The sequence below is a fragment of the Dama dama genome, chromosome 11, assembly GCF_033118175.1.
Source record: "Dama dama isolate Ldn47 chromosome 11, ASM3311817v1, whole genome shotgun sequence".
NCBI classification, from domain to species: Eukaryota; Metazoa; Chordata; class Mammalia; order Artiodactyla; family Cervidae; genus Dama; species Dama dama.
The window spans coordinates 76,653,265-76,678,303 of NC_083691.1; the positions used below are offsets into that span (position 1 = coordinate 76,653,265).

A 25,039-nucleotide genomic window follows, 5' to 3' on the forward strand; every position below is an offset into this window, starting at 1 on the left:
AAATGGGTGAACTGTGTAAAATAGCTGTATCTTTTCTCCCTCTCAATACTGGCTTCTCACCAAAATCTGAGAAAGTAAGAATACTTTTAAACTAGTCAGTATTACACAATGTTAGTTTCTTACAAACTTCCAAAAGAGCCTGGACTAGTAATATCTTCAAGTGAGGGTCCCATTAAAAGACAGTCTATGAAACCCTTAACGTTTTACACAAGATTCTCTAGGTTTTAATCACATAATGTGTGTATTTCTTTACTCAATGTCTTTGGGTAGCAATAGCTCAATTCTTACACCCTGTCTCAAGCTTAGGTTACTGTACCCTACTATTCTCAGATATTAAGAAAAAAAAATACACTACTAGTAAACTTTTTAAAATACAATTTCTTCCAGTGAAATAAACACTGGATTTCTACACCCACAACACACAAATGTAAGTTGAATTCTTGCCAATTCATGTATTTTCATGAGAAAAAAATGGAAATAGTCTCGTGGTTCTGCTGTTCTATATTTTACAAGAAAAAAAAGGAATAGACCATAGATGCTACTGCAGGGATGGGTTTCCTTTGTCTGGCAAATTTAGTTGCACGTTTTTCAGAAGAAATCATTTCTCTGTATTTTCACCACTATAAACTACCTGCGTTGCCTTTTAAAACATTCCAAATTCTAATTTTTTAAACAAGAAAATGTGAAGCCAGTGTGCAACCTATACAGTCGCCAAAGGAGAGCTGCCACTAGCTGAACTACTCAGCTAAATGGCTGGTTTGCATTGCCCTGGTCTTTATCTAGCACTGAGAATAGACTGCTGTTTTATCCAAAGAGGAATAAATTGCTGTTATTGTGATGTTAGCCCATCACTTGGCATTGCAATTCAAGTTTTTGTGAGAAAGAAATGTATGATCTAACTGCGACTTGACCTATGCCTTCCAAGATCCATCTAGGTGCTCTAATGGAGCAGAAAAAGTGGTGAATACAAGGACATGCAAACTGATGGTGAAAAATTTGTTTGATGATAGAAGTGAGCAGAGAAGACATTTGAGAGTCGCTGTTTTTATGACAGCTAAGTTTGTTTAACATGCAAAAGGACTCGCTCCCCACCCCCCGCACCTCCTCTCACCTCTCACTTTAATTGTACCATGCTAAATACAGGCTTTGCCTCTACTAAAGATAGGAGTATCCCTATATGGCTAGCCTACTACTGACATTACTGTCAAAGTGGGTACAGATGATTCCTTACAGATAAACATCTGAATTTCCACAAAAGGCATTAGAGCATCGTGGGGATGCACCAGGCAAGGAGAAGCTTGGGTTCCCTGCAGAAAAGTCATTCTCTCTTAATCCTAGGTAGCATCTACTAAATGTTTACCATACACTTGCATCACGGCATAGAACCATATATACTTACTTTCAATCGGATAATTGTGTGATTGAGTTTTTAAAAGCTCGCCCTGGTTGCCACCTTGTTTTAGCAACCATTTATTCAAAAATTTCCCTGGGAAGGACCTGTTTTGAAAGAGGCCTGGAGAACAGCAGTAGATTTGAGCCCTGATAAAGGCTCACTTTTCATTCATAGTCAGAGCCTAAATATGCTCTTCTTGTACCTAAACAGATAATAAGCACTCAGCACACTCCTCCTTCTTGACACAACACATTGAGACTAATCACACATAATTGGAGAGGAGGAGCAGAGGGCTGGCCACGCTATTGTGTCCAGAGGACAAACGGTCAGTTTATGAGGCTTTGGGCTGATGTAGTCATTTCTTATACATCTATAGGGAAAAAAAACATCCTGTTTAAAAGGAAGAAGAGAATGGGTGAGAGAGACAGCCATTAAAAAGAGTGGGGGGCAGAGAGAAAGATGACAGATTTAATACAATTAATTTGAGGGTGATCTGAAAGATTTGTTTTATTTATTTTTTTAACCAGGAAAGAATCATCATGTTTGCTGGTTTGACAGATGAAAAACGACCATCACTAAAAATACAACAAAGACCAGGATATTTTCTAAAGGGGGTGGGGTGGGGTGGGATATGAATCACCAAAAGAAATTCTCTCTCAATCTGAGAGGGAAAAATATTTGGGTGGCTTACAAGTCCCATTCAAATCTCACATAGGCTGCTTATACATATTCAAAGACAAAGGTTTGGTGCAGAAAGAGCAACAGGGGAGGGAAAAAAGAGGAATCTAGGATGGCTGGAGAGTCACGTGGGTGAGGACAGGTGGACCCCATAACCCACACATGGAATGTCTCAGAGGTGGTAGGGGCCCAAGTCCTGGGGGTTTAAAAATCTCAGGGAGCCAACAGCTTGCTGCATATTATACCCATTACAGATTTCTGTTTTTGTGAAAGTATTGCCTGTGCACTTGATGTTGTCTTCATCTTTCGAGCTGTTTAAGCTTCTATCCATCTTTGGTTAAAATAAGCAGAAGCGGGAAATGAAGATTTTCTTCGTATACATCCTGGTTTTCCTTTTTCAACTGAAAACAATAATAGAGAAAAAAAGGTAAAGAGGAATTTTCACTAGTCAATTGTAATGTTGAGTAAAAGGAAGACTTCTTGTCTAAAAACACTGTTCTGGAAAAATAAACCACAAAAAAGGCAACTCAAAGCGGTCCTCAGTGGCAGTAACAATACTATGGGCTGAGTTAGAAATTATTATTATTATTTTGGTAGGGGTAGGGTTTTTTTTTTTTTTTTTTTTTTAATAAATAGCCAGGCTGCTTTTGTAACCTCTGTGGGCTCTGAGACACTTCAGAACAGGGACAGCTGGGGACTCGCTCATCTTCACCGGATCAGCCATTCGGCCTAGAAGTTTCTGCGCCTGCCCACTGTCTGCCCCCTGCCAGTGCCCCAGGAATCAGGCTGGCAGGCAGTTCAGATCATTCAGAGCCTGCGGCACACCTGAGCACAAGCAACAAGCTGGTGGGGCCGAAGACATTTCAAAGGCTTTCCAGCCGCTTCCTCGAGCTTTTAATATTAATGACAAGTAATTCAAAAATTGTTGTCTCCAAGGAGGAAAACATATTCCAACAATTAGAGCAGCAAGCTTTGAATACTACACTCAGGTAAAGTTCTGAGGGCCTTCCCTTGATAGATTCAAAAGTCCAATCAGAGTTCTCAAATCTAAAGTGCATTTTCCCCTCATTCAGCTAGAATAATTTTGAGAGTCGTATTTATATTTATTCTAGCAAATAATACGTTGCTGTTTATAAAGACAAAATTGCTATTTTTGAAGCTGGTGTTTTGGAGCTAACTGTGAATTTATTTTTGAATTTATAAGGATTGGAAATAAGTATTTCTTTTCATTTTACATGGAACCAATTCCTTTATTGTTTCAAATCAGACAAACATCCCACCTTGCCCTCTCCTGAATCTAAGTGAATGGCTCCAGCATGACACTTTCCTGCATTCACAGGTCTGCGACACATTAACCGGAATCTTTCTAAAGGGCATGTTTCATCTAAATCATATTTCCAAACTGTGACGTGCCTCACTATTAAGGACAACAGAAATGATCCTGTTTTTCCTTTTTCACTGGGGAACATAAAGCCAGCCTGGTCTCTACTTTCTAGTCCATTTGCCCAAGAACTGATGGTGGTACAATTGCTGAAGTCACTTCACTCTGTTTTCTTTGATGGCATTTGCTCTTCTTACAGATGGTTAGTTGTCTATTTAGAGAGATCCTCACAGATTTTTGTTGCCACCAAAGTCCCGATAGTGTTAATCCTAAACATACATCACTCTTTAATTTTAAAAAATGCCCCCAAAATGGCTTCCTAAACTTCCCAAAACAAAACCACTATAACCGGGACCTACCAACCATAAATACCTTTGTTGCCAGTTGCCCTAGTGATAGAAGGAGCTCACTGAAATATTTTACAGAGGGAAGAGGGGGCCAAGCTAGCTAAATTCTTCCTCTGGGATTGGGGATAAGGGAAAGTTGATTACTCAGCGTGAGTCAGCTGACCTACTCACTCACAATGCACTAATATACAGAGACTCAAATGAGCTCTTTATAAAGTCCCTGAGGTAATATGTGGGATAAATAATTCTTTGGTAAATATGGGTTAGAAATCACTTTTAACTTGGATTCTATGCTGACCTCTGGAGGCCAAAGCGGGGGCTTCCTTGCTAGAAGGGGCCAGGGGCCAGCCCTGTGTGGACTGTGAGCCCTTCATACCACAAGGACGACAGAAAAGCGCTGAAAACCCTCAAAGGCAGCCCTACACCCCAGATCATTTCTGAATCCAGCCTGTTACGTGAGTGCACTTGAACACACACAAAGCTGTTAGGAAATACTGGCTTCAATGGGGGAATGTTATATGGTTTAAGAATAAATTCCATGTACCCAGGCTATACTTCTTTGCCCAATGAATAATTATAATTTTAAGAAATAAAACACCTGGGGAAAAAAAATGAACAAAAAGCAAATTGTGAATAAAACAATTTTTCAATTTCATAGGTTAAAACAGGGTCTTTGAGGACTGAACTAAATTATATAGCTGCTATTAGTGACATTAGGATTTACTTCATAATTGGATGTAACACGTTCAGCTTCACCACGGTGCGAACAGCAGCATCGGGAGTGAAGTTCAGACTGTTTACCCTTTACAGTATCCACAATTATCAACACACACCACACAGATTATAAGCACCACCACTTGTAAAGTGGCATTTTGAATAGATAAGCAGAAGTGCAATATGGCCGTGCTTTTAACACAATGTACTGACTTCACAGCCGAGCTCAAGCCTATTTTCCTGGCTAAACACAAAAATACAGAAAATAAACACACGGGCTGGTTTTGCTAAAGTTTGGGGAGAAAAAAAAAGGAAAAGAAAACCATGACATGTAGAATTATATTTCAAAGGATATTTGCATAATGGAGAATATTTTTATCAACTTATTTCAAGCCAGCTGTAATCTCCAAGTCAAGTCTCTAGCTTGCTAAACAATTGGCTGTCTTAACATCCTAAACGTTTTGAGCCCCACCACGGGGGCAATGCATTTGATCACTAGCCTGGAGGAGAGGACGAGGTGAGGTGGGAGAGGGAATAGTGTTGTTTTTTCTCCCTAACGCCTGGACGAACAGAGAGGCAATATTTTAAAAACACACTACACCTTCGGCTGTCTGGCTCCTGAGTATGGTGACTGAACGGTGTGGGCACAATTTAACAAAAGCACTGGCAGAAAGTGTAGAATGGCACCGTTTTGATTACAGGCTTGCTTTTTAACGGAAATAAAATTTCACAGTTAACAATGGAAGGTGAAAAGTTTAAGAGGCAAAGCTGTTCCTCCTGATCATGACTGTTAATCAGCTTCATGGGTGGTTGCCTAAATCTGTAGATTCTTTTTTTTTTTTTTTTAACCTTGCACTACTGCCAAGATTGTAACTAATTTTTTCCCCTGTTGTAAGAGGAGGGGTGAAAAACTCTGCATAGAAGGCAGCTGTGTATGAGTGACGTGAGGCACTAATGCAGAGGGCAAAATTAAAATTCATGAATCTCTTCACAACCATTTGTGTAACAAGATTAAGACGGGACAGCGGAAAAGAGCGGCATTATCAGGCGTCTTACAGTCCTCCAGCTGGTTACGCTCTATTCCAACACAGTAGGGCTAAGAGGATAACACGCAGCCTGAAGGAAAACGCTGCTCCTCCGTTTGGGAGTAGGCTCGTCCCTGGGACCATGGGGGTTTGGCCAGGGATGGAGAGGAAGAAAGCTGATTGCCGCTCAAGATGGAAAACTTTTAAGCCCCGGCTATTAGCACGTGGCAAACAAAAGCGGCTGGGGCGGAGGATCGCGGCGGCCGCGCGGGCCCCTACGCATCCCCGGAGCCCGGGGCGCGCCGGGGGCGGGCAGGGGCCGGAGGAGACCCGGGTGCTGCCTTCGGCCTCCGTTCCTGCGCCCCGCTGATGAGCACGAGGGCTCGGCAAGGAGCAGGGACGCTCCCCACTCTCTGCAGCCGGGTCCGCGGCTTTGTATCTGGCCTCTGGGCGAGTTCCTCTCCGGGCACCTTCCTTTTGGAAAGCGAGCGGGAGTTGAGTCCTTGGAGGCCTCTCTCCGTCCAGTCAGCACACGGTTAAACCCACTGCTGGAGCTAAAAAGCTGGGCATTTTATGCTTCTGGTACAGAAGGGATAAGAGGCATTCTTTGCCTAGACGCAGGGGGACTGCAAGTCAGCTGAAATTGCTCTCATCATGAAAAATATACATCATGGGCGCACGTTTATACCATCTAGGTACAGCGCCCCAAGCCTGTAGAGTATGCCCCTAGGGTTCTACTTCCTGAGAGCCAAATGCAGCCTGTCACAAGAACCCAAAGAGGAGGGCAACTATTGCTTAGTCCAGTGTCAGCAAGGTAGGGAACTGAACTTTGAAGCAATTATGATGAAATAAACACTAAGGCCACCTATTCATGGAAATGTATTTTTGTGGGACCAATCAATCAGACCATGATTATTTATAGGGTACTGGGGGGTACTTTGGCCACCTGATGCAAAATGCCGACTCATTAGAAAAGACCCTGATGCTGGGAAAGATTGGACGCAGAAGGAGAAGGGGTCGACAGAGGATGAGATGGTTGGATGGCATCACTGAGTCAGTGGACATGAGTTTGAGCAAGCTCCCGGAGTTGGTGATGGACAGGGAAGCCTAGGTGCTGCAGTCCATGGGGTCGCAAAGAGTCGGACATGACTGAGCGACTGAACTGAACTGGGGGTGCACAGTATAAATCTAAGAGGCATGTTTTGTTGTTGTTCAGTTGCTAAGTCGAGTCCAACTCTTTGTGACCCTGTGGATAAACAGGCCATGCTTAGCAGGGTACTAACATTGGAAATAAAAAGAGGAGGTTGCTGCCCACTAGGTGCTGACAATCTAAAGCTCTAGACAAAGGAGAGGTGGCCGCCGAGGACCTGGATGCCTGGCATGTTCTAACACACTTCAGATTTTGCAGAGAAGTGACAGAGTGTGTTAGGTATAATGAAATTTTCTGCTGTTGGAGAGACCTGGGGCATTTGCTCTCCTGAGCTATGACTGAGAAACTAACAGCATTTGTCCTTTGGTTAAGGGGGAAAGTGAATGACAGGATGTCAAGCAGCTGTCAGCTGGGCCCTGTAGCTCTAGCCCCACCCTGGAGAAAAAGGCCATTTTTATCCCTTTAGGTAGAAGAGCCCAGGGGGCCAGGAGAGACCCTTCCTGGACCAGGTAAAGCCTTCAAAGCCATTCCTTTTGTTCTAGAGAGGAGTTGAAAAAAGGAGAACATCATTTCTAGAGATAGGTAAGATTTGCATAACATGCCACTTAGTTTTTATTTTCTGATTGTAAGCAGAGGGCCTGATTCCATCAGTGAGAGGAAGTGATTTAACCCTTTCAGTTCACAAACCAACATTTCCCCCCCACCCCCAGGAGCTTAAATGGAGCCCCGGAGACCCCAAGAAATGAACCCATTTCCAGAAAGTGAAGATTTCCTTTCTACTGCTTAGAAGATCAGATTTACTTTGCATATAATTTTTCAAAAGTCAGCACACTTCTACATTATATCATAGTCCTGGGTAATAAAGAATGCTATACACATTTTCCCAGGAGAAAAATAAGGTCAGGCCTTTACTTTTCTGCAGTCATGACTTGCAAAATTGACAAGTCAAAGTCTGTTGCCAAGGTCAGACTAGCTCAGAGAAAGGAGATTTCTGTAAGGCACAAAATTACAGAAGAAATCCATGTTATATGAGTAACTGTGATATGTATTAGCAAATGTGAGATTCCTAAAAAGTTTTCAGTGGAACGCTGGCCTCTCAGTGTCCTATATTGCTCTATACCTATAAATAATAAAAAAGGCTGATAACATTGCTTTATGTAAGCAAGCTTAGAAATCACTCTCAGATAAGTGCTTTTGACCTAAATCTTGTAGTGCCTCGATCTGACATATAACCCCACAACTGTGAAATTCTGTGAGATTTAACAGTCTCAAACTGCCAACTGACCCAGGCATAAAGCAAGTAGAGATAAAGATTTACAGTCTAACATGATACAATTAGACATTCACCTTCTATTTATTTCAGTTGCAGCTAAGCATTTAACCTACTTAAAACCTGAAGGTTTTTCATTAAAATATAAATGCTTGTTTATCATTCATTCTATGCCACCTCCCCTGCATCCTACAAATCAGTCTATTATGAATGAAGAGATTAGTTAGTTTCAGAGAAAAGAGTAAACAGGAATGGTTTCTGTAAAATCCTTCTAGACATGCAAAGATAAAAGATGGCTTTGCCACACAAAATAACCAGATACAAATAGCCGTTCAGAAGCAGCACACCTAAGGAGTCCTTTAATCAAATATTTAGGTTACCTGCCAAAAAGACCATGATCTCTTCAAAATGCAATGCGGATTAAAGTGTTATCTAACACAAGCAGAAAACTAACCTTGGAGTGGAAGTTTGAAATGTGTTCATCATAATTTTCATGTCTTTGGATAGAGAAACCAGCTTTTTCAGCTAGAATGCAAAACTGGTTTAAAGTATTCCCTCGGCGTGGGGCGAATACCATTGCTTTCCCCTAGAACATTAAAAAGGAAATTCACACATTTTAAAACTGGAAGGCAACCAAACATAACAGACATTGGTCAAAGCATTTAGTGTACGGCTCTCAGGTAGAAAACTCAAAATTGTCTTGAGATATCCACATAGGATGGGCAGACACAGTGAGAGTAACTTCCAGGATAGACATACATCAAATAATAGAAAAATGTCATATTTAAATGTCTAGTGCTGTATTTTATCACCTTCAAACAATGCATGTAATAAATAATATGGGACTCAACATTGGTTTTTTGTACGATACATACCTCTCTTGGGTCCAGTGGTTTAAATCATCAACTAGATTTTAGAATAACAGGTCCAGGGCAGTGCCACCCACCTTGCAACTCCTTAGCAGCTGCCAACACATCCGCAGCACAGCTCCAGAGCATGTGGCCACAGATGCCTGTAAATGTTAGTTTATTGTGCCCTGGAAATTCAGTACCGAGAAATCCTCCACAGAGACGAGTAACCACAATCCATTTCAGTTCTGCCACCAGCCTTTTCCGTGACCATACTGCCAGAGACAGAACTATAGGCTCTTGATTTCCAACTCTACTCGATCCCTCATAAGGGTCATCATTATGGCAAAGCAGTTCCTCACAGTTATTCAAGTGGTTCCTTTTCAAAGAAAGTGGTACAATGAGGGCAAGCAAGCTTTTCTAAGTAAACTGCACAACCCCGTCTGCTTGTTGTAGTGGGGAGTGTGGGAAGACTTGATCAAAATATATACCAGTTTTCAGAAGACCCTCTGACCTGAAACTCCACAATGAACATTTGCTAACTACTGGCCGCACGTGAATTTTTCTTCTCCCTTTGAGATGTGCACAGAATGACTAAACTTCAGAATCTTCTTTTTCCTTTTATTTGTTTAAAAGATGGCTGTATGCTTCTGTTAATTTCAAGGTTATACGTTACCTCTATGAAATACCACTTCAGGTTTTGAGAGAATTATGAAAATATATCCCAGTTTCTTTTGAAAGTTGGTTATCATTCATGCCTGCCAACTGTCTACTGAGCATCAGGGACATGGCAGACATGGGGACTGGTGCTCTATGTACATCCTCTCCTCTGGTCTTCAAATGACCCATCAAGATAGGAATTTTCAGCCCTCTATCGGATGTTCAGAAAGGTTAGCTCCTTGTCCAAGATGACACAACAGTAAGTGACTAGAAACTGACCTGACTCCCAAAGCCAGTGCTCTTCCCATTATGCAACACTCCCTTCTTATCAGTCATAGTGATGGCAATAACAATACAAGCAACCACTTTGCTAGGTGCTTCACAAGCCTTCCCTTTAATCCCCTCAACAATTTTCTCAACAACCTTGTACAGGAGACATTACATTTTACGGATGATTAAACATGCTGTAAAGGGTTTGAAGACTATAAGGAGGAAATGTGTGGCAGAAAGGGGTTTGGACTTAAAAGGGGATCTCTACCATTAGACAGTGGTGTCACCTTAGGAAAATCAGGGGAAAAAGTCACAGAACTGTTGAACTAGGAGACGCCTTGGAGATGACATGAGTCCAATCTCCTCATTTTTCAGATAAGAAACTCAAGTTATCCTAGCTGACTCACTGAGTTTTCTCATCCATTAAATGGGAAGAATAAAACCTCCCTTGCCTCCCCACACCCCCAGCCAAAATGTGAGGATCAAATGAGGCAATGACTGTGAAAATAATTTCAGAAACAAGTTTATATAGATGTAAGAAAGACTAGGAGCATCTACACCACCTGATGGTGCTATAAAGATTCTACCAACTTCCTCTCCTCTCTCTTCCCCTCATTTAGCTGCAAGAAAATGCACTGATCCACTGTCCTGGACATCAAGTGTGTTTTCATACTGTGTTTACATAGACATGTATACACTCAGGCACATAATTATAGCAGCACCAATCATGCCACTACACTTAAGGTTCTGTCAGCTTTTCCAGTATTAATTGCTATTTTCAGGCGGTTTTCAAACTTAGCAGCAAAAATTCATTTTGATGTGAAACTAGATATAATACATGGTCTCAGCAGGGGAGCAAAAGTCTCCATGGGAAAAAAAAAAGAAGGAGCACTAGTAGGTCATTTTAGTCCTTTCTAAGAGCTGATTGTCATTCTGGATTTTTGAATAATGGAAGTGGTTTTATTTTAAAGTCACCTGCAAAAATTGTCTTACCATTATAATCAAAGAGTTGATTTTTGACAGCTGTTATCTAAATTATATATCATAATGTTTAAGCACTAAGGGGTTGTGGTTGGTTGATGTTTGCATTCACAAAACACACCTCTGCCCTCACCCCAGCCCTCTGCTGGTTGGGGTGAGCTGTAAGGGGACTGCAACTGAGCTTGTGTCTCAGTCTACCTGTCCTTCCATACCCACTGCACCTAAAACAGCCACCCTCCCCACCCCTCCCCACCCCCTCTCGCTGCTCTAGCTGTATCCTTAGCCCTCATCACCACTGACACACATCACATCCTTATTTGTTATTGCCTTTCTCCTCTGGCTAGAATGTATACTCCAGGAAAATAGGATCTTCTAATGTTTTATTCACTATATTTTCTTAGTGCCTAGCATAGAAGAGACGATCAATATTTGTTGAAAGAATAAACTAAATCCAGACATTGAATAATCTGAAAAATACAAGTCTCTGGGAATTCGAAGGCCACATTCTAACACTTATTATTTATAAAAGATTTTCTCCAAGAAGCTTTTACAGAGTCAGCGGCTCTAATGGGATTTCAGAGGGCAGCTTTCTGTGCACAATACAGTCCCCACAAGAAAGAGAAAGAGCAAGCAGTAGTTTTAATCTCTAATTACTCAGTTATGAGTTTCAAAATGTTTTCTTTTTCATTTCATTGAATCCAGACACCTTTGAGATGTGGATTAATATTTAGGAGGGACAATAGGACATCATCCATTCATTCAATAAGCATCCACTGTTTGCCCTACTGAGTGCCAGCCTCTCTCCAATAATGAATGGTTTTAGAAGCCCGCACCCCACCGTATCCCCAGTGGAGCAGGACACTTTGTTACAGTCCGTGGAATATGCCTCACAATTTAGGCTCCAAAAATCAAACCAAGAAAAAGAACATAGATTTCAAATTAGCCCATTACTTTAGAAAAATTATTTTCAATTTACCAAAGCACAACTTTCTAAGCATTCACAGTCACAGAATCATTTTAAACTCTGATTGAACACTCAATTGAATGTAAAATTTAGAGTGATGAACAGAAATTTGAGAGAATTCATTTATCCCTTGAGAGGAGTTCCACAAAACAACGATATTGTTTACACTGTAAGCTCAGTTGTTACTCTGCTAGACTAATCTATACTCAGATTAAAGGATGTGCACTTCTGGAAAACATAAGTCTTCTTCAGACTTATTTTACAAGGAATAGGCTATGCTTTTCCATTTCCAGGTGATCAACTATTAAATATCGATTACATGTGTAAGCTTATGTTTATTTTCTAACCATGTCTTTATCTGGTTTCTGAGATGCTGCCTTTGCCTGCTTCCTCCCCTACATTTCTCTCGGTCAGTTAGTCCCCGATCCTGGCTTCTTTTTATCACCCGCCCTTTCATTGTCAGCAGTCCCCAGGACTCCGTCTACTTTTTCTTTATGTTTTATACAGTTCCAGGCAATTGTACTGAAGTCCACAACTTCAACTATCACTTACGCATTAAAAACTCCCAAGTACATAACTGCAGCATTCACCATTGTCCAGTTCACATACCTGGATTTTCAGGTGCCTACTAGAGCCCTCCATGGGGATGTTCTGAGAGTACCTTTAACCCATTCTGCCTAAAATGGAATTCAATAGAGGTTGGCCTAAACCTCTACCCTTCCCAGGGCACTATTCATCCATCTCTCTCTTTCTTTCTCTCTCTCACACACACAGCTGAGTACCTATTAAGTACCAAATACTTCCATACCCTTCACCTTCAAAATGAAACTGGAAATCAGGAAATCATGACGTTGCCTTTTAAAACCATTGTATCTTATTTTATCCCCAAGGAGCACTCCAGAAGTGTTTGCTGAATGAACCTCTCAGTGAACACCCAATCCAGTTCCCTCTTCTCCATCTTTAGGTCTTCACTGGCTCCTAACTGTACAGTTTTAGGTAGAAGTTGGTTCACGGTGGACCCATGAAGAGCCTTGCTGCTTTCAAGTTCTTATTCCGAAACCAGCTTTTATGTTGGCCAGAGTGATCTTTCTTGGACCCACATCTGACTATATCACTGCTCAAAAATTTTCGATGGCTATTACCCATAAAGTCTAGTCTCTCCAACATCATGTTCTCAGCCTTTCTGAAAGTGGTACCCAGACTAACTCATCTCCCACCCCTCCCCCAGTATAACAGACACTCCTAAACTCCAACCACAGCAAACTCCTGCAAACTCAACATGCTCTTTCACACTCTCTACCTGTGAGCTCTGTTCTTTCCACCAGGGATGCTACTTTCTAGTCCCCTTCTACTGAGGCTCAGAATGGCCTTCTTACTATTCAACCGAAGTCAGTATTCCTGCCTCTAGGGAACTCTTCCTCAGGCAGTTAGTTATTCTTTGTGCTGCATTCCAGTACCTAGACTCTTGCATTGTAATTCCTAGGAGTTGTGCATTAATCTTCCCTGCTATACAGTGAGATTCTTTATAGTGCTGGTTATTCTTATTCATACCCCACAGTCCAGCACAGTGCTAGGCAGAGAGCAGCTGCTCAACAAATGTTTGTTGACTCAGACAGAGTTCAGTCCTTTAAGGATCTCATGTTCTATGGAAAGTGTTAATTAGAAAGATTCACACAACAAACAGAAACAGCACCAGGCTCTATATGATTGAGTGCTGGGCTGTTATAAGCCATTTTGCACTGTCCACTGTAGTTCCAGCTATGTGTGTGAGGTCTCCATGACCACATCCTAAATTCCTCAGGGGCAAAGACTCAGCACTGGACATGCTGGATAAACACCTGGGTGGACTTCCGAAAAGAACTTCTAAGGGATAGGCCCCAGAACTCAGGGTCTTAAAAATCATCTGGGGATTCTTTGCTCCTACACCTGGAAGAGCCAGGTTTGGCCGAACACAGCTTCTCATCAAAGACAGGGGAAGCTTTGTTGGGCCTCTGACCCAGCAAACAGACAGGAACCAAAGGCTCTTATAGCACCATCTCAGTTCATGCCACTGAACTCATACTCATGAGGCATTTCCCCAAGATAAGCAAAAACAGAGGTTTATACAGATGGTTGCAGAGATGCTAGATTTAAAAAAAAAAGATGGTAAAATATGTCAGTAAAAAGAAACTGCTTAGGACTTCCCTGGTAGTCCAGTGGTTAAGGCTCTGCGCTCCCAATGTAGAGGGCCCAGGTTCAGTCCCTGGTCAGGGAACTAGATCCTGTGTGCCCCAGCTAAAAGATCCCATATGCCGTAACTAAGACCCAGGGCAGTCAAAAAAAAAAAGAAAGAAAGAAACTGCTTTTCTAAAATGAGAGTCCATGATTTACTTCTATAGCACAGCTTGCGTGTAGTCGGGACTCCAGGAATTTGGCAGTTACTTAGGGCCAGCTTCTAAAGAAGGTTAATTGAGTTCCAGAGGATATTTTTGAATTCTTGACAATGGTGAGCAGTGGTGATAAGCTGGAGATCTGGCCATACTGCATCCCCATCCATCTCCTCATGGTCCTGAGTAAATTCACACTGTCCAACTGGCTTGGCGTCCCTCCCTGCCCCCAAAGCCATTTCACAGGAATATCAGTAGGTGTCACTCGTTGGTTGTCATTTCTGGACCAAAGTTCAACTTGTAGGCTGCTGTGGTTGTATCTTAAATTACATCTGGGTCCTGTGGTATCAGACATGGCTGATGGTCTTGAAGGAACACATAATAGGGGCTCAGCTATGACTCATCAGCAGCAAGAAGCCTCTCACCAGAGGGAAAGAGGTGGGGGAGGAAAGATACCTGTTGCTTCTTGGAATGAGTAACATTTGCTGATTCCCTGGTGGCTGAGACACTAAAGAATCCACCTATAATGCAGGAGACCTGGGTTTGATCCCAGGGTTGAGAAGATCCCCTGGAGAAGGGAATGGCAAGTCACTCCAGTATTCTTGCCTGGAGAATTCCACGGACAGAGGAGTCCATGGGGTTGCAAAGAATCAGACACAACTGATTGTCTAACACTGTAATTTCTTTTTAAAATTTTTTCTTGTCATCTTTTAAGTCTGCTAGAGAGTCCCTGTAGCACTCTGGCAGGGGTTAGATGTTTTTACAGCTTCTCTCAACCAGTAAGCAGAGGAAAGCTTCCACCTGGAGTAAGCAATGATCATTTCTTGCTGACATTTGGGGCTTCCTGTAATGACTTTCCAGGCATAGGTGCCTGTCTGCCCAAGGATCCAGGCTTAGCTCTGTGATTTGACATTGCTCCTGGGTCAAGCCAGGAACCCACTCTGGTGGCTAAGTTCTCTCTGGGGGCCTGTACCCCCACATTTATGACCCCTATTATAAAAACTGAAAAGCAGGGAAACTCCTCCCTTCCACCTACTTTCTTTGCTTCTGGATCCTCTGACTCCAGACAGCAGATTTTCCTTAGCTAGAACTCAAGGAATCACACTCCCCAATAATGGCAGAATCCATTTCTACACACAGGTTGACACTTGAATCTCCATGTTGCAATGAATTCATCCTGGCCATCTAGTAGGTATTTCTCTCCCCTCACTTGATGGGGGCGCCTGTAGTAAAAAGTGTCATCTTCATCCAGGTAGACAGTCCTCCGGACCTTCTGCAGAGCCTGCAATAGGCAAGTAGGACATGGGTGCAGGGAGATGAAGCAGGCCTAGTTATGTGTAGACATCATCCAAGTCCAAGTTCAAGAAAAAAAAAATTTCCCCTCCTGCCAAGCATTTATCTGAGGACAGTTTTTGAAAACAGCCTTGTGTATTCTATACCCATCATGGCTGGAAAGTCCCTCTAGTTCTTCAAGGCAACAAGACTGAACACATATTCATTCAGAGTCAGTTATGTGCTAAAGCTTCCAGTGCATTGACTTGTTTCCTCCTCATTTTACAGATGAGAAACTGAGGCTCTGAGAGATGAATCTAGTAAGTGGCTCAATAGTAAGAACAACTTGGGTTTTGTACACAGACATTTCTGGGTCTATCTACTGATAGTTTACCCTCGGAAACTGGGGCCCACCTATGAATTCAAAGTGTTTGGCCAAAGTGCAGCTTTGGCTGAGCACCCTGAGGACTTGTTTCATCTCCACTGAGTCTATTGAGCCCTTGAATTACTCAGAGCTCAGGACCCACCAATGCAGCTGCCCAATTTGTTTCTCTGTGGGCCTCTTACAGTACCTTCAGCCTCTGGGCCACAAAACCATGGAGGAGTGGACTGGCTCAAGAAACCATTAAAAGCAGCTCTAATTGTCATGGCATAAAGCCTTTAATGTTATCTTGGTCTTGGACTGTGATGCCCACAACACACACACTGTGAGGGGCGGGGGAAGTCCTTTGGAAGTAGGACGGCAGCCCTGAGAGGCAAGGAGAAGAGCAGTTTTTCTCCAGGTGCCCCCAAGCTCTGGGAACGCTTCCAGCCCCCTGGCACGGGAAACAGAGCTGTTGTGGTTCCCTGCTGCGTCCGTGTGGCTCTTCCTGGGTTCATCTGGGTAGGGTCCCCAGGAGTGCAAAGGCCCTGCTGCCCCAAACCTCTCAGTGGAGTGAGATTCCTGGGTGGGAACTTCAGTATATCCATGTTCCATCCATGACTGGGATGGCCCCCTTCGTGGTGGACTCCTGACCTCTTAGGCTGGAACACTTGTCAGTCCAAGCAGTGCTGCAGGATAGGAGGGGCCTAAGTGAGCGCCCCTCCTCTCATTTCTTATGCTGCATTTTGATGTGGGCCCCTTTGCTGTTGTTGTTGTTGTTTTTTAATTAAGTTAGATGTTTAAGAATATTTGCTTGTTTATTTATTTTTGGGGCTGTGCTGGGTCTTTGTTGCTGCGTGGGCTTTTCTCTAGTTGCAGGGAGCGGGGGCTACGCTCCAGCTGCAATGCACTGGCTTCTCATTGTGGTGGCTTCTCCTGTTGCAGAGCATGGGTTCTAGAGTGCCCAGGCTTCAGTACCTGCAGCTCCCAGGCTCCAGAGCACAGGCTCAATAGCCGTGGCACGTGGACTTAGTTTCTCTGCGGCCCGTAGGATCTTCATAGGCCAGGGATCAAACCCATGTCTCCTGCACTGGCAAGCGGATTCTTTACCACTGAGCCAGCCACTAGGGAAGCCCATGATGCAGGCCTCTTTGATTTGGCTTCCCCAGCTCTACACAGAATATAAGTAAGCACCATTCACTCTAGGGCTGGGTCTTATCCTCCCAGTTAAGGGTGAGCATCCACTTCAGTAGGAGTGCTGCTGTCTGTCCTCTGAGGAGGCTGCTGTGTGGAGCCATACTTCAGACAAGGAGGAGCATCATTCAGAGTTTAATAGAGGGTATAGGAGAGCTACTAGACGTTCCAGTTCAATCTCCATTTAGGTCTATTCATAGCTTGGGCAGTTTTCTATTGTAAATCATGTGAATGATTTACAATAGATCATAGATCCTATGTAAACCTATGAATCTGATGTAAACTATGTAATTCCTTCTTCTGCAGAGCTTCCCTGGTGGCTCAGACGGGAAAGCATCTGCCATGGATGGAGGAGCCTGGTAGGCTACAGTCCATGGAGTTGCAAAGAATTGGACACGACTGAGCTACTTCACTTTCACTTTCTATGTAAACCAGGCAAATCTGCTACAAAATGGAGGTCAGTTCAGTTCAGTCGCTCAGTCGTGTCCGACTCTTTGCAACCCCATGAACCGCAGCACACCAGGCCTTCCTGTCCATCACCAACTCCCGGAGTCCACCCAAACTCATGTCCATTGAGTCGGTGATGGCATCTAACCATCTCATCCTCTGTCATTCCCTTCTCCTCCTGCCTTCATCTTTCCCAACATCAAGATCTTTTCAAATGAGTCATCTCTTCACATCAGGTGGCCAAAATATTGGAGTTTCTGCTTCAACATCAGTCCCTCCAATGAACACCCAGGACTGATCTCCTTTAGAATGGACTGGTTGGATCTCCTTGAAGTCCAAGGGACTCTCAAGAGTCTTCTTCAACACCACAGTTCAAAAGCATCAATTCTTTGGCGCTCAGTTTTCTTTATAGTCCAACTCTCACATCCATACATGAATTACCGGAAAAACCAAAGCCTTGACTAGAGGGACATTTGTTGGCAAAGTAATGTCTGTTTTTTAATATGCTGTCTAGGTTGGTCATAACTTTCCTTCCAAGGAGTAAGTGTCTTTTAATTTCATGGCTGCAATCACCATCTGCAGTGATTTTGGAGCCCCAAAAAACAAAATCAGCCACTGTTTCCACTGTTTCACCATCTATTTGCCATGAAGTGATGGGACTGGATGCCATGATCTTAGTTTTCTGAATGTTGAACTTCAAGCCAACTTCTTCACTCTCCTCTTTCACTTTCATCAAGAGGCTCTTTAGTTCTTCTTCACTTTCTGCCATAACGGTGGTGTCATCTGCATATCTGAGGTTATTGATATTTCTCCTGGCAATCTTGATTTCAGCTTGTGCTTCATCCAGCCCAGCATTTCTCATGATGTACTCTACATAGAAGTTAAATAAGCAGGGTGACAATATACAGCCTTGACATACTCCTTTTCCTATTTGCAACCAGCAAAATGGAGTATTTGTCACAAATAGGCTCTGAAGGGGGTGTTGGTGATGAGTGAAGTACTGTTTGTGCACCATGAGATCCAGGAGTCTTTGAAAGCATTGTGTTTTTGCATGACAGATGTTCCCAGAAGCCTTATGTCCAAGAATCTCAGTGTCCTTTCTGAAAACCCTGATCTTGCAAATGCTCATGAGAATCACCCAAGGCTAATGGGAAGATGAAGAGGCCCCCAATTCCTTCTTTGCCCTCAACTTGGGCTGCTCACTCAACCACGATAGCTGTCATCAACGGCTTGGAGCATTCCCCTTCTTTGCCTCTAGAGCTGCTCCCCACCTCACAGGGGGAATTGAGAAGCCAATTTAATTTAATTGATTACCACTTACAAAGCTGTGGTTACTCCTCTGAGAGGCCTAGTTAAAGTTTCTGAGCTATATAGAGATAACAAAATAAAAAGCACAGTGTAAGGCAAAGGGTGATTATCAAATTGCTCTGGGAATCTTCAATGTAGAAAAGATATAAGAGAAAGATTGAAAGGTATTAGCCGAGAAGTCTCACTGAGGTCAGAAGACTAGAGCAAACCTTCTTTTTTAAAAGAAAAGACAAAACTTTAGAAAATACTTTACAAACGCACACACACACACACACACACACACTATAGTCCTTTCTCAGATAAATGTTGAGTTTCTGTCTTAGGCTACATTAACACTGTTAACCTATTCTAAATTCCTATGGCACAGCAAGAGTCTTACATAGTTATAAGATTTTTTTTTTAATGTATGAGCTTTAAACTTGTTTTCTTTCTTTAAATAGATGTATATTAACTCTCTGTTTAGGCTGCAGGACCTCCTAGCTTAGTATAACAGCCCAGCAAAATAAGAGTGGATACAAACTCTGTAATTTACTCACAGGCATAAATGGATATATAAATGTAAAAATGTGCACAATATTTTATGCCATGCTTGGCTTCATTGTGACCTAATGTTTATAATATGTAAATAATGGTTTCCTTTTAAAGCAAAGAACTTTTAATAGATAGATTCATCTGAAGTCCCTTTCTTTAACAGAAACAGAAATAAAAAGAAAAAAATATTATTTTGCAATAAATAAATACCCAATGACAAAGGTTACCACTGAAGGGATTTAAAATGACAGAAGTCAACAGAAAACTTTCAATATCATACTTCTACTTTAATATGAAGATATTGTTATCAAAGGAAAAGACTCAAGAAATTCTTTGATAAAAATAATCTCACACTATCTTTGAAGCAGTTTCATTTATTTTACTACCCACTGTGTTGCTTATCAGAAGGCCAAGGGTAAGAAGTTCCCTAGTTATGATTAGGAAAGAATCTGATAGATCAGAAGACTCAATTGAAGTTGGACATAATAAGTATTAAAGTATTACATGACATTAATCCTGCCATTCCATTACTCTTTCCATCTTTGTGCACAGACTAATTATTCTGAAGCCAGTGTTCAGGAGAAAATAGAAACATACTTACCCCGGGCTGGAGTAATCTCTTTATTGCATCAACAAGGCTGGCTCTGTACTGGTCCAGAAACAGGCTGACATTGAGAAGAGAGCAGAATCCAGATTAAACTGGGTTTTCAAGTCTAATGATACTAATGGAGATCAAGGCTAATTATATATGTTTACTCAACACTAAAAGACAGAAATTATTTCCTTCCATTCAAGTATCTCACTAGAATACTACTAATAAAAAAGATACTGGTGTCAGGTTTCCAATCAAAGCCAAGTCATCAACATGTGATGGGCCAAAATTCATACATCACTGGACCATGTGCTAGTGTGCAATGGGCAGTTTCTAAGCTGCTGTTTGGGGGAGTCATCTGGTGGAGATGAAGTTCTCCCAACACTTGTCTCTGCAAACATGGGTCCTCTGCCCACCGGAGGTGCTGTGAGGCCATCCTTCAAAATCAAACCACTGGCCCTATTACACACTGACCACAGAAAAGACCTCAGGTAGTGATGTTTTTTAGTAACTAACAACAGCAACAGTCCCTAAAGGTTAGTTCCAACCAGTGACTTAGGAATAAACAAAGACCAGGGTTAGGCAAAGCGTCCCAAAGACCATAGCAACTCTGGATTCAATATTTGTTGATAACCTGCTATATACTAGGAGCTGCTTCAGGCCATGGAGATAAGCTGTGAATAAGACAAAATTCCCATCCTCAAGGAGCTTCCAGTCTGTATTCATTTCTGTATCACTAGCTCTGGCCCAGCTTACACACAGAGAAGGTGCTCAGTGAATAGTTACTTACTGGCAGGCCTGGGGTTATGGCTCAGTGGTAGAGTACAGGCTTAGTGTGCATGAGATCCTGGGTTCAGTCCCCAGTACCTCCATCTTCATATTTTGGGTTTCCCTGGTGGCTCAGACAGTATAGAATCCGCCTGCTATGTGGGAGACCTGGGTTCAATCCCTGGTTTGGGAAGATCCCCTGGAGAAGGGAATGGCAAGCCACTCCAGTATCCTTGCCTGGAGAATTCCATGGACAGAGGAGCCTGGCAGGCTACAGTCCATGGGGTTGCAAAGAGTCAGACAGGACTGAGCGACTATCACTTTCACTATTCACTTTACTAGCAGATCCACACAGTCTTTGAAATGGAGGGGCTTACGTAGTTTTTAACTACGTAATAACGTGAGTTTTAATGCCCCTAAACCTGTTTGTACATACTCCTTCACTGGTCGTGCTACAGAGGAATCAGCATTTAGGCAGAATGTTTCACCAGACCAGGTTCTCTCCTAATTCTCTCACTTGAGTGGGGAGAGTGGCTGATGAGATATTTCCAAGAAGACAGAACTTGGGCTTCACCATGACATGCTTAGTGGGAGTTTCTTCTATAAAAGTCAGTTCTAAGTGGCTCAGAGGGTAAAGCATCTGTCTGTAATGCGGGAGACCCGGGTTCAATCCCTGGGTTGGGAAGATCCCCTGGAGAAGGAAATGGCAACCCACTCCAGTATTCTTGCCTGGAAAATCCGATGGATGGAGAAGCCTGGTAGGCTACAGTCCACAGGGTCGCAAAGAGTCGGACCTGACTGAGCAACTTCACTTTCACTTTCTTTCATAAAATGCTGCTTTGAGCAATGGAAAAAGAATCCTCTTAAGGTGAACTAGAAATCATCTCTAGAATGGAAACCCATGTATCAATCAGGATAGCCTGATTATTATATGGGAAAATTTCTTACTGTTCCAGAAAACTATGCATTTAAATCTTAGAGCACAAAATGTGTCTAATTTGAATGCTACAGAAGTTTGTCTTTTTTATTAATCAGTGGTTAATAACAGGTAAGGGTCAGTAAGAAAGGAATCAAACTGTATTTAAGTGTTTTGAAATTTTCTCTTCAGGCCTTTATACCTTATTCTTTAGTGTAGTAATACTATCTTGCTGCTGTTGTTGTTGTTGTTGTTTAGTCACTAAGCTGTGTCCGACTCTTTGCAACCCCATGGACTGTAGCCCACCAGGCTCCTCTGTCCATGAGATTTCCTAGGCAAGAATACTAGAGTGGGTTGCCATTTCCTTCTCTAAGGGATTTTCCTGACCCAGGGATTGAACCCGTGTCTCCTGCTTGGCAGGTATATTCTTTACCACTGAGCCCAGGGAAGCAACAACAATACTACCTTAAATGTTAATAATTAAACATTCTATTTAAATACCTCTATCAGTTACTTGAGTCCACAGGAGGCCTGGCTAGTTGGGATACATAGCACGAAGCAAAAGACCATTCCCAGTTTATACCTGTGCATCCTAAGATGGTAAGACTGTTAGAGATAAATAATTAATAAATAAAAAGCTGAGTTTAAAACATAACCTTATACAGGGAATGGAAGATAAATTAGGAGTTTGGGATTAACATATACATATTACTATATATAAAGTAGGTGAACAACAAGGACTTAATGTGTAGCACAGGGAATTATACTCTATATTTTGTAATAACCTATGAAAGAGGAAAAGTGTTAGCTGCTCAGTAGTGTCTGACTCTTTGTGACCCCCATGGAGACAGCCTACCAGGCTCCTCTGTCCACAGAATTCTCCAGGCAGGAGTACTGGAGTGGGTAGCCATTCCCCTTCTCCAGGGGATCTTCCTGACCCAGGGATTGAACCCAGGTCTCCTCCATTGCAGGCAGATTCTTTACCATCTTAGTCACCAGAGAAGGCTATAATAAACTATAATGGAAAAGAATCTGAAAAAAGAATGCATATATATATATATATATACATATACACACACACATGCTGCTTAGTTACTTCAGTCATGTTAAGACTCTGTGTGACCCTATGGACTGCAGCCTGCCAGATATCTGAATCACTTTGCTGTATACTTGAAACTAAGAAAACATTGTAAATTAATTATACTTCAATAAAAAAAAAATAGCCTTATAAAATACTACTTCTATTTACTATTGGCAATGGTGAAAAAGATATTAACATCACAGCTCACTAGAAAATGCAGCTTAACACACAGCACACATTCAAAACACAGTTATTTGAAAGCTAATTCTGTCTACTCCATCACTCCAAGTCAAATTTCCCAAAAGTAATTCTTATAGTTCTCTAATAGGTCTTTATTCCAAGCAAGCTCACTTTTCTAGTTAGCTCTGGTGCAGAATTTATAACGCTTTGTAGGATACATCCTAGGAGCAATTTCAATGTGTTTTAGTGGGAGTGATATATAATCTCCTGAAAATTCACCCCTTAAATAAGTCCTAATGGGCTCAGAGAACAGCAGTAGCTTAAGTGGATCTATTAAAAAAAGGTTGAGTGGGTCAGTGATTGGGATGGAGATACCATTTTAACTCTCCCTTCAGTTACTGATCAAAATACATTGACAATCAGTCTAGTTTGGCCATTAAACACACACACACACCCCCACACACCCACCCCCCCCCCCCACACACATACACACACCCCTCTCTATAATTCACTTGTGGAATCAACGCTTGCTTTGTCCCATTGATCTGAATCATAGATTATATGACAAAGGGAAGGTGCCAGGCCATTTTCATTGCCTCCCTTAGAATCAGTCAGGGTTTTCTGCAGAGCACAGAGCATCTTCATCTCCTGGCAGAGGGAAATTAATTAGTACAGAGAACAAGGAGACATATCTGTCAGCATTCTCAGAGAAGAAGACCTCTGTGTAATTTCCAAGGTGAAATGTGCTCCAATTCACTGTTTCAGATTTAACTTTCAGCAGACCGAATAGCCTCTCTCAGTCTTTAGCGACTGACGCTGGGGCAGCCATATTCTAATTTCGTGTGGCGCTACCCCTTAGGTGCCAGATCTCTGACAATCTGTCCATCTTCTCCAGGACTGAGTTTCCTCAGGTGTGAGGTGAGAGGACTAAAGATCTTTTCAGGTGGAAAGGGCTATGAGTTGTGATTTAGAACTATCTATGATCAGAGCATCTGGAAGAAAACAAAGAAATCCTAGAGCCTATTTTGAGAAAAACAATTTTTCTTCACAAAACCCAAACTTGTCATCATTTAAAGTAAAAAGGATAGAACATAGAAACAATCCACTGTATACAGCTGGTGTGAAAATGCTGGGAGAGCAAATGAGGTGATGAGCCTTCCCACATTTCTTCCCAAAGTGTCAGGCTGCAGGCAGGCAGATGTGGTTCACCATCCTACAGACGGAGCTCCATGCGCCCAGTTGAGGGTGGCATTTTAGACTTGCTCTGCAAGCCTTTAGAGAATCCACATGTATGGACTCTTTTTTTTTTCTTCAAATTTACAGAATCATTTTTATTTTTGCAGAGCTACAATAAACTGGAAAGCCATCAAACACTGAATGGAATTGTTCATTGGATAAAAAAAACATCTTGCTACCAGATTCTCAGATCATTGTGATTGAACAGAAGTCTGGAAAGGCAGGTTTAAAATTAACAATCACTCGCTATTTTAAACTCAGCAAGGACAGGGGTGGACTGCATTCCAGCAGAAAGGAACTCATGAAATTCAACATTAAACAAGTCAACCAAGGAACTTAATAGGAGGGTTTTTTTTTTTTTTCTACACCTGCAGTTAAATATTCTAATATTTTGATGTTTGTCAACAGCATCCTTTTGCAGGTATGACTGTTACCTTGATTTTTTTTCTTTCTGTTTATTTCAAAGTTGACATTTTACAAGTTACTTAGGAACTGTTGAACCATGAAACTATATTTCATTGTCAAAAATGCTGAATGGTGAAATAATGACTAGCTTTCAGTTGCCTCTTTATTTTATAATCTAGTTGAGCTACTAAATTTAGATGTGAACGAAGAGATTGTCTCTTCTGGGAAATAAGTTATTCCCCCCATTGCCTACAGGTTTATGAATGTTTGAACGTAAATATATGAATATATGAATGATTTTAGAACATAAACATATCACCGCTCGTAATCATGTGCATTTACTTGAACCACAATGTGGGTTTGGAATAGGTTTGTGAATAGAGCTTGTTTTCATGTAAATGGGATCAAGCAGTACCACTGGTTAGCTATTCAGGGAATCAGACAATGCCACCCTTGCTGGAAATGCTTCAGTAAGAATTTAATCCATGTACCTAATATTTGAACTCCAACTCTTGCTTCATATTCCTGTGGCCTAATCCAGATCTCATTGACTGACAATGACTCGAGGATGGTGTGAGACTTAACGTCATCTATTTATGTGTGGCACCTATTTCTGGCACCGACTATTTCAGGTTTCATCTTAGAGGTAGTGACTAAAGAGAGCTTTCTTTTCCTCCTGTGACATTCTTCGAAAGAAAAAG

The 25,039-nt window shown here is 42.0% G+C and overlaps 1 protein-coding gene across 2 annotated transcripts in view; it reads right to left on the bottom strand.

Annotated features, from left to right (window-relative positions):
- Positions 1 to 1,880: 1,880 nt before the first annotated feature.
- The window catches only part of CAMKMT (calmodulin-lysine N-methyltransferase), a 410,220-nt gene continuing 387,061 nt past the window's right edge, over positions 1,881 to 25,039 (bottom strand). For both annotated transcript variants that reach the window (XM_061155491.1, XM_061155490.1), the window contains 3 exons: positions 19,762 to 19,825; positions 8,413 to 8,544; positions 1,881 to 2,472 (listed from right to left, as the gene is read on the bottom strand). In XM_061155491.1, coding sequence (XP_061011474.1) covers positions 2,395 to 2,472; positions 8,413 to 8,544; positions 19,762 to 19,825 — 274 coding nt within the window. In that variant the 3' untranslated portion in view covers positions 1,881 to 2,394. The remainder of the gene's footprint in view (positions 2,473 to 8,412; positions 8,545 to 19,761; positions 19,826 to 25,039) is intronic.